General features: G+C 40.5%; 1 protein-coding gene across 4 annotated transcripts in view; it reads left to right on the forward strand.

Annotated features, from left to right (window-relative positions):
- Positions 1 to 8,787, forward strand: part of igsf5a (immunoglobulin superfamily, member 5a) — a 30,395-nt gene extending 21,608 nt beyond the window's left edge. The window contains exons 5-9 of one of the 4 annotated variants that reach the window (XM_031826609.1): positions 4,684 to 4,797; positions 5,587 to 5,611; positions 5,721 to 5,812; positions 6,664 to 6,731; positions 7,243 to 8,787. In XM_031826609.1, the coding sequence (XP_031682469.1) occupies positions 4,684 to 4,797; positions 5,587 to 5,611; positions 5,721 to 5,812; positions 6,664 to 6,731; positions 7,243 to 7,350 (407 nt within the window). In that variant the 3' untranslated portion in view covers positions 7,351 to 8,787. Of the gene's footprint in view, positions 1 to 4,667; positions 4,798 to 5,586; positions 5,612 to 5,720; positions 5,813 to 6,663; positions 6,732 to 7,242 lie in introns of all 4 variants that reach the window. The other 3 variants (XM_031826610.1, XM_031826611.1, XM_031826613.1) reach the window with 3 other exon arrangements.
- Positions 8,788 to 10,147: the final 1,360 nt, after the last annotated feature.

Raw genomic sequence — 10,147 nt, forward strand, 5'->3', positions numbered from 1 at the left:
GGCAAGATGCAATACGTGGTATAAAATATAGTACAGTTGAAGTCGGAAGTTTTCATACACCTTAGCCAAATACATTTAAACTCAGTTTTTCACAATTCCTGACATTTAAACCTAGTAAAAATTCCCTGTCTTAGGTCTGTTAGGATCACCACTTTATTTTAAGAATGTAAAACGTCAGAATAATAGCAGAGAGAGTGATTTATTTCAGCTTTTATAAATTTCATTACATTCCCAGTGGGTCAGGAGTTTGCATACACTCAATTAGTATTTGGGAGCATTGCCTTTAAATTGTTTAACTTGGGTCAAACGCTTAGGGGTAGCCTTCCACAAGCTTCCCACAATAAGTTGGGTTAATTTTGTCCCATTCCTCCTGACAAAGCTGGTGTAACTGAGTCAGGTTTGTAGGCCTCCTTGCTCGCACACGACTTTTCAGTTATGCCAACACATTTTCTATAGGATTGAGGTCTTTGGGCTTTGTGATGGCCACTCCAATACCTTGACTTTGTTGTCCTTAAGCCATTTTGCCACAACTTTGGAAGTATGCTTTGGGTCATTGTCCATTTGGAAGACCCATTTGCGACCAAGCTTTAACTTCCTGACTGATGTCTTGAGATGTTGCTTCAATATGTCCACATAATTTTACTTCCTCATGGTTCCATCATCTAAGTGCACCAGTCCCTCCTGCAGCAAAGCACCCCCACAACATGATGCTGCCAACCCCGTGCTTTACGGTTGGGATGGTGTTCTTCGGCTTGCAAGCCTCCCCCCTTTTCCTCCAAACATAACAATGGTCGTTATGGCCAAATAGTTCTATAGTTAGAACTATTTGGCCATAAAAAAATTGTTTTGTTTCATCAGAGCAAAGGACATTTCTCCAAAAAGTACGATCTTTGTCCCCATGTGCAGTTGAAAACCGTAGTCTGGCTTTTTTATGGCGGTTTTGGAGCAGTGGCTTCTTCCTTGCTGAGCGGCCTTACAGGTTATGTCGTTATAGAACTTGTTTTACTGTGGATATAGATGCTTTTGTACCTGTTTCCCCCAGCATCTTCACAGGGTCCTTTGCTGTTGTTCTGGGATTGATTTGCACATTTCTCACCAAAGTACGTTCATCTCTAGGAGACAGAACGCATCCCCTTCCTGAGCGGTATGATGGCTGCGTGGTCCCATGGAGTTTATGCTTGCGTACTATTCTTTGTACAGATGAACGTGGTACCTTCAGGTGTTTGGAAATTGCTCCCAAGGAGGAACCAGATGTGTGGTGGTCTACAATTTGTTTTCTGAGTTCTTGGCTGATTTCTTTTGATTTTCCCATGATGTCAAGCAAAGAGGCACTGAGTTTGAAGGTAGGCTTTGAAATACATCCACAGGTACATCTCCAATTGACTCAAATGATGTCAATTAGCCTATCAGAAGCTTCTAAAGCCATGACATCATTTTCAGGAATTTTCCAAGCTGTTAAAGGCACAGTCAACTTAGTGTATGTAAACTTCTGACCCACTGGAATTGTGATACATTGAATTAGAAGTGAAATAATCTGTCTGTAAACAATTGTTGGAAAAATGACTTGTGTCATACGCAAAGTAGATGTCCTAACCGACATGCCAAAACTATAGTTTGTTAACAAGAAATGTGTGGAGTGGCTGAAAAACGATTTTAATGACTCCAACCTAAATGTATGAAAACTTCTGACTTCAACTGTATATACATATGAGATGAGTAATGTAAACATTATTAATGTGGCATTATTTAAAGTGAATAGTAATCCATTTATTAAAGTGGCCAAGGATTCGAGTCTGTATGTAGGAAGCAGCCTCTCTGTGTTGGTGATGGCTGTTTAACAGTCTGATAGCCTTGAGATATAAGTTGTTTTTCAGTCTCTCGGTCCCAGCTTTGATGCACCTGTATTGACCTCGCCTTCTGGATGGTAGTAGGGTGAACAGGCAGTGGCTCGGGTGGTTGTTGTCCTTGACGATCTTACATTTTAATGTGCATGAACACAACCAGTCTGATGTTTTAATCTGATTGTCAAACAAATCACTTCAAAAGTAGGTTACCTTCGCACGTTTGTCCAAAATAATTCCAGGATCCAAACAGTACACTGTGCACCCGCCAACTTTCCTTCAATTCGCAAGTGACTGAAACTACCTCACCAGAGAAAGCATCCGAGCGTGCAAAATAGTGTTTTTCTGTCTTATTGTGTGTAGCCCATGTATCTGATGCTGTCTGGCCAAAAAGAGTATGATATGCAATACTCTTTTTGGCCAGGCAGCATCAGATACGTTTTGATCGCTCGGATTCTTTCTCTGGTGACATACGTGCGAAGGTAACCTATCTTAGATTAATCAGTCTTTCTGTTTGCTTCTCGATCAAATAAATTATCAATGTTGAAATGTTTGGACAGGGAACGAGGTAAGGTAGGGCGGGCCATTCCCCCTACGGCCAGCCTATAGTGCCAGCCCTGTCTGGTCACTTTCAGTAGCCTGGACAGTACCTTCAACATGGATAGGATTTAGTGAGGTCTGCTTACACTGTTAGCAATGGGAACCCTTGCTGAGTCAGGAAAGGGATTTTATGGGTTCCTGGCCAAGTTGATCACAAAAATCACAATTAAAAGTTGATGATCCTGGCTGGCCTTACAATTTTTAGAGCAATACAAAATATGAGAAAATCCTCTGAGAAAGGATAAGAGCTACAGTGCCTTGCGAAAGTATTCGGCCCCCTTGAACTTTGCGACCTTTTGCCACATTTCAGGCTTCAAACATAAAGATATAAAACTGTATTTATTTGTGAAGAATCAACAACAAGTGGGACACAATCATGAAGTGGAACAACATTTATTGGATATTTCAAACTTTTTTAACAAATCAAAAACTGAAAAATTGGGCGTGCAAAATTATTCAGCCCCCTTAAGTTAATACTTTGTAGCGCCACCTTTTGCTGCGATTACAGCTGTAAGTCGCTTGGGGTATGTCTCTATCAGTTTTGCACATCGAGAGACTGAAATTTTTTCCCATTCCTCCTTGCAAAACAGCTCGAGCTCAGTGAGGTTGGATGGAGAGCATTTGTGAACAGCAGTTTTCAGTTCTTTCCACAGATTCTCGATTGGATTCAGGTCTGGACTTTGACTTGGCCATTCTAACACCTGGATATGTTTATTTTTGAACCATTCCATTGTAGATTTTGCTTTATGTTTTGGATCATTGTCTTGTTGGAAGACAAATCTCCATCCCAGTCTCAGGTCTTTTGCAGACTCCATCAGGTTTTCTTCCAGAATGGTCCTGTATTTGGCTCCATCCATCTTCCCATCAATTTTAACCATCTTCCCTGTCCCTGCTGAAGAAAAGCAGGCCCAAACCATGATGCTGCCACCACCATGTTTGACAGTGGGGATGGTGTGTTCAGGGTGATGAGCTGTGTTGCTTTTACGCCAAACATAACGTTTTGCATTGTTGCCAAAAAGTTCAATTTTGGTTTCATCTGACCAGAGCACCTTCTTCCACATGTTTGGTGTGTCTCCCAGGTGGCTTGTGGCAAACTTTAAACAACACTTTTTATGGATATCTTTAAGAAATGGCTTTCTTCTTGCCACTCTTCCATAAAGGCCAGATTTGTGCAATATACGACTGATTGTTGTCCTATGGACAGAGTCTCCCACCTCAGCTGTAGATCTCTGCAGTTCATCCAGAGTGATCATGGGCCTCTTGGCTGCATCTCTGATCAGTCTTCTCCTTGTATGAGCTGAAAGTTTAGAGGGACGGCCAGGTCTTGGTAGATTTGCAGTGGTCTGATACTCCTTCCATTTCAATATTATCGCTTGCACAGTGCTCCTTGGGATGTTTAAAGCTTGGGAAATCTTTTTGTATCCAAATCCAGCTTTAAACTTCTTCACAACAGTATCTCGGACCTGCCTGGTGTGTTCCTTGTTCTTCATGATGCTCTCTGCGCTTTTAACGGACCTCTGAGTCTATCACAGTGCAGGTGCATTTATACGGAGACTTGATTACACACAGGTGGATTGTATTTATCATCATTAGTCATTTAGGTCAACATTGGATCATTCAGAGATCCTCACTGAACATCTGGAGAGAGTTTGCTGCACTGAAAGTAAAGGGGCTGAATAATTTTGCACGCCCAATTTTTCAGTTTTTGATTTGTTAAAAAAGTTTGAAATATCCAATAAATGTTGTTCCACTTCATGATTGTGTCCCACTTGTTGCTGATTCTTCACCAAAAAATACAGTTTTATATCTTTATGTTTGAAGCCTGAAATGTGGCAAAAGGTCGCAAAGTTCAAGGGGGCAGAATACTTTCGCAAGGCACTGTACCTCCCTTAACATATGCCTTTGTACTGTTCTGTGGGACTGTGATTATTTTTCCATAATTACTTATTACATTAATAAATAAGTGAATGAATTCATTGTTTATGCAGGTAGATACTTACATGATACAAGTTGTGTATTTCTTCCAAGAGCACATTGCCATGTATAATTTTCTGTAGCTCCGTCACACATTTGATTAGTTCAGTACATTAACAACTAGTGGCAGGTTGGACTTACAATATAACCTACTGTCTCAATAGCCAACTGAGTTTAAGGCTAAGATGTTAGTCTACATTGTGATATTTACTAACCATACATACTAACTCACTAACTCTTACTTATCTCGAGACCACTGTTTCACCAGAGCCCCAAGACTGGACTGTGCTCATTGCTGTCGTTTGTTCCATCGGTGGCTTCGCTCTGCTGGTGCTGCTCATCCTTGGAATCGTCTTCTGCTGCAAACGCAGAAAAGAAGCAAGTAAGAAGCCTTTCTTTAAACCTCCTGTAGTCCAAGGAGCAGGAGTCATGCCCAAATCGAGCCTCTTGCTCTGTTTCACTGAAGAAAGTAGAAAACAAATAGACTGAGTCAGGACAGGTCTCACTGAGGTCCTCTATTAGGACAATGACAGGGTGAGATATATGCAGAGGCCTTCATCTAAATACAGAACACACCAGTCAGAAAATATAGTAACGTTAGGACTGTTTGGCTCTCGCTGCTTGCCTCTTATATGTCCGATGCATACAGGAAAGCTCAACAAGCAACAGACTTCAAGGAGATGCTAACAAAGAGGTTGACTTGCAGTAAACCTTCTAATGAGTATAAAGGTTAATGTATGATCATTTGTGGATGTAGATTACCCACTGTCTGAAAGGGTACAAAACTCTGACTATAGGTCTATAACATCTATAGGCTTATATGTCTAGGGACTAATGTTGGAGAATTAATTCGGTCACACTTGATTTAGAAAGTCTGGATTTTCCATCTGTAGATGCTCTACTGATGGTCATACTATCAACAAACTATCTGTTGATAAGCAAGTGCTTGCTAAGGTTAGGGTTAAGTTTAGAAAAAGGGTTAGGGTAAGGTTAAGGTTAGGGTTAGTGTTAGGATTAGTAGATAGTTAGTTGAAATGTTACTGATAGCATCTACAGATGGACTATCCAAATAAAGTTTGACCTACTACATTCATCATGGCATAATTACCATCACCAAAAGCAACACGTCTATACCTGATTCATTATTATTTTCTCTCGGGGTTCATTTCAGAATCCAGCTACCAGAAGGAAATGGGGTAAGAGAGTTCTGCTACCATTTTGTCCCCAATTACCAGATCAGTTACCTTGATCATTATGTGAGGTTTATAGTGTGATTGTTGCAGTGAAGTGTTTGATGTATCCCAGGAGAACGAGGTCCCAGATCGAGATGAGTGGTGGTGCAGTGGGACAGAGACAGGGCAAGGAAAACCCTGCATACGTGATAGACGGCCAAACAAGTAGGAGCTATCATTTCTGTCTTTACACACACACACCAACACACACACATGCGCCCGCATAGGCACTTATGCCTACACACAGATTAGAATGACATTTTCGATTAATAGAACACATTTTTAATGTTAACAAAATTCTTTAAGTTATGCCGTGGTATGTTTATATCAGCCTCTTGCTGTCACATGTTCACAGCCATGCTGTCACTTGTGTACACATTCTTCTATCCCTGAAAACGCTCCAATGGTAAAATACTCAAATCAAATCAAATCAAATGTATTTATATAGCCCTTCGTACATCAGCTGATATCTCAAAGTGCTGTACAGAAACCCAGCCTAAAACCCCAAACAGCAAGCAATGCAGGTGTAGAAGCACGGTGGCTAGGAAAAACTCCCTAGAAAGGCCAATACCTAGGAAGAAACCTAGAGAGGAACCAGGCTATGTGGGGTGGCCAGTCCTCTTCTGGCTGTGCCGGGTGGAGATTATAACAGAACATGGCCAAGATGTTCAAATGTTCATAAATGACCAGCATGGTCGAATAATAATAAGGCAGAACAGTTGAAACTGGAGCAGCAGCACAGTCAGGTGGAAGTTGAAACTAGAGCAGCAGCATGGCCAGGTGGACTGGGGACAGCAAGGAGTCATCATGTCAGGTAGTCCTGGGGCATGGTCCTAGGGCTCAGGTCAGTTGAAACTGGAACAGCAGCATGGCCAGGTGGACTGGGGACAGCAAGGAGTCATCATGTCAGGTAGTCCTGGGGCATGGTCCTAGGGCTCAGGTCCTCCGAGAGAGAGAAAGAAAGAGAGAAGGAGAGAATTAGTTAACTTGAATACTGAGATGTATCTTTCTTACAGCAGGTGTCACCCACAGTGAATTCAACGACAGTGGTTACATCCAGACTAACTATACAAAACATTTTGAGGTACGTAATAATACATTGACACATAAGGTGGCCTCTAGATTTAGATGTGGATTTCTTAATTTGTTCAGATGCCAATTTATTCTGTATGATTTATTTACAGTGTAATTGATTAGTTTTCATTACAGTAATGAGTCTGGTAAGAAGTACCTCATGAAACTTAACAAATGTAATATTAAAGTCAACTGTAATAAGTCATAACCTAAGAATTTCAGGGTGATTGCATTTTCAGCTGAAGATTATTAGTTATTTTACATTTTAGTAAGTTAGCAAACACTCTTATCCAGAGCGATTTACAATAGTGAGTGCATATGTACTTTTTCGGACTGGTCCCGCATGGGAATCAAACCAACAACCCTAAAAGAGAGAGTGTGAGAGAGCTGTAAAGTGTTACTGTGCTCTTTCATTACCTAAATGGGAGAAGTTAAACATAAACTGTAAACCACATGTATCATTTGGGACACATTTAGGGAAGAGTATACACTGTAAACTATGTTTTGCTTTTGTTTACCAGATTCCTGATCTTGTCAATGGTAACCAGACAGCAAATGGCCATGCCAGTGCATACAACATCCTGGGTGTAACTGGTGTCAGGAAACACAGACATGTTACTATTGTGTGAAGGAATTGTACAATCTTACTCACATACAGCAGAATCAAGCTGTAAAATATGTCAAATGTTCTCTAAATGTTTTAATGTTGCCCTTCATGTTATCATTTTGGAAACTTCCCCAACTTTTGAAACAAAGTGGTGCCTCTATTTTGGAACTAAGCCTCGAAGGGTTTGCTTGTAGGGCAACCTACCAGGCCAAATAATGTCAAAACACATCTATATCAACTAAGGGCAGGAGCATATGATGCCAACCAAACAAATTCCCCTTGAGTTTTAGGAGAACATCAGAGGGGTAAAGGACATAATCTGTTTTTTACATTTCTGTATTGGGAGCAGTGTAAACTTGAAAAACCAGGTTGACCAATTGAGGTTGAAAGATCTCTTTCACAAGGGAGACCTGGAGGGGGCCAATGTTTATTAAAGTACATGGAAGATAAATAATTGTCACACTGGGCAAGCTATTCATTTCTATATGGTTTTATATAATGGCAAACTGGGTGTAAATTAGTCCATAAGCACGCACCCAAATGATCTTTGACAGTAAGGTAAATGTGATGGAAACTCTGACAAACTGATTGATGCACCAAGGCCTGCCTCTCAATACTCCGTCATGAGCACAGGGCTCCATAACTCTGTTAGGTTAAGAGCTTGTCCCCCCACAGCCCCAGCACCGCCACATTTCTATCTACTGTACCAGCTAGCATTGTGGTGGGCCTCATAAATTCAGCATGATTGAACTAGAGGTTTATGACAGTGAGCTGAAGTACTCAGAGAGAATCCTCCACATTCCCTTCAGCCCATAGAGTCTGTTGGAACTCTCACTGCTCCAGCCATTCAGGTTCAGGCCTATATCAATGTTCAAACGTATTCTCTTCTGGAATGTTACCCCATAGGTCTATTTTGTTAATGGCATGAATGCAATGTGATTCGGTAGACATATTGAGAAGTGCAATTACCCGAGACTAGGGCTGCAAAATTCTTGTAACTTTCTAGAAATGTCCAGGTTTTCTAGAAATCCAGGAAGGCGGATTCCATTTCCTGCTTATTCCCTCTTAATTTCAGGAATCATCCGGAAAACCAGGGAATGTATTTCAACCCTACCCATAACAAAGTTTTGTCATACTCTTAAAACGTGATGGTGTAGCAATTTCCTATAAGAGTCTTCCATCATTATCATAGTGTAATAACTACATTATCATGGGCCTTTTTGTTCAAACAGAACTTAATCAATTAATAAATAAATTCTATATTTATAATAAAAATGACAACAATTCCATATGAGTGACCTCCATTCCATTTAACAATTGTTTACTGTAATATGCAACATCTTGTAATTGTGAGGTAGGGATTTACCAGATGAAGTATGTCAAATAGTTTTGACTGGGTCAAGTGTAGTGATGTATGATGTAATCAAATAAACACTTTATAATTTTCCTACCAAGGACATTACCGTGACTAATATGACGTTTCAGAGTGCAACATAAGCATGGTAAATAATAATGACCATTTCAGAGGTAAAGTTTCCAAAAGCCATGGGGTGTAAAAGCCACGGAGAGTCAATCGGTCAGCCTGCATCAGTGGATCTCAGTGCTTTCTAATCTGAAATGACATCATCTGCATCATGGTGTCGCATAACAATGCTGCTTGGACTTGGGAAGCAATTAAAGAGGATGGTTGACAGAAATACACTCAACCACACACACAAGGACATTCTATCTCAAACCTACAATACCAGTTAAAAGTTTGGACACACCTACTCATTCAAGGGTTTTTCTTTATTTTTACTATTTTCTACATTGTAGAATAATAGTGAAGAGATTTTTTAAAAACTATGAAATAACACATATGGAATCATGTAATAACCAAAAAAGTATATTATATTATATAAATATATTTTAGATTTAAGATTCTTCAAAGTAGCCACCCTTTGCCTTGATGACAGCTTTGCGCACTCTTGGCATTCTCTCAACCAGCTTCATGAGTTAGTCCCCTGGAACGTATTTCAATTAACAGGTGTGCCTTGTTAAACATTTATTTGTGGAATTTCTTTCCTTCATAATGCGTTTGAGCCAATCAGTTGTGTTGTGACAAGGTAGGGGTTGTATACAGAAGATACCCCTATTTGGTAAAAGACTAAGTCCATATTATAGCAAGAACAGCTCAAATAACCAAAGAGAAATGACAGTCAATCATTACTTTAAGATATGAAGTTCAGTCAATAACTTTGAAAGTTTCTTCAAGTGCAGTCGCAAAAACCATCAAGCGCTATGATGAAACTGGCTCTCATGAGGAACGCCACAGGAAAGGAAGACCCAGAGTTACCTCTGCTGCAGAGGACAAGTTCATTAGAGTTATCAGCCTCAGAAATTGCAGCCCAAATAAATGCTACACAGAGTTCAAGTAACAGACACATCTCTACATAAACTGTTCAGAGGAGACTGCGTGAATTAGGCCTTCATGGTCATATTGCTGCAAAGAAACCACTTTTAAAGGACACCAATAAGAAGAAGAGACTTGCTTAGGCCAAGAATCACGAGCAATGGACATTAGACCGTGGAAATCTGTCCTTTTGGTCTGATGAGTCCAAATGTAGATTTTTGGATCCAACTGCCATGTCTTTGTGAGGCGCAGAGTAGGTGAACAGATGAACTCTGCATGTGTGGTTCCCACCATGAAGCATAGAGGAGGAGGTGTGATGGTGTGGGGGTGCTTTACTGGTGACACTGTCTGATTTATTTTATTTGATTCAAGGCACACCTTACTAGCATGGCTACCACAGCATTGATACGCCATCCCATCTGGTTTG

Source organism: Oncorhynchus kisutch, linkage group LG6, assembly GCF_002021735.2.
Source record: "Oncorhynchus kisutch isolate 150728-3 linkage group LG6, Okis_V2, whole genome shotgun sequence".
Taxonomy (NCBI): domain Eukaryota; kingdom Metazoa; phylum Chordata; class Actinopteri; order Salmoniformes; family Salmonidae; genus Oncorhynchus; species Oncorhynchus kisutch.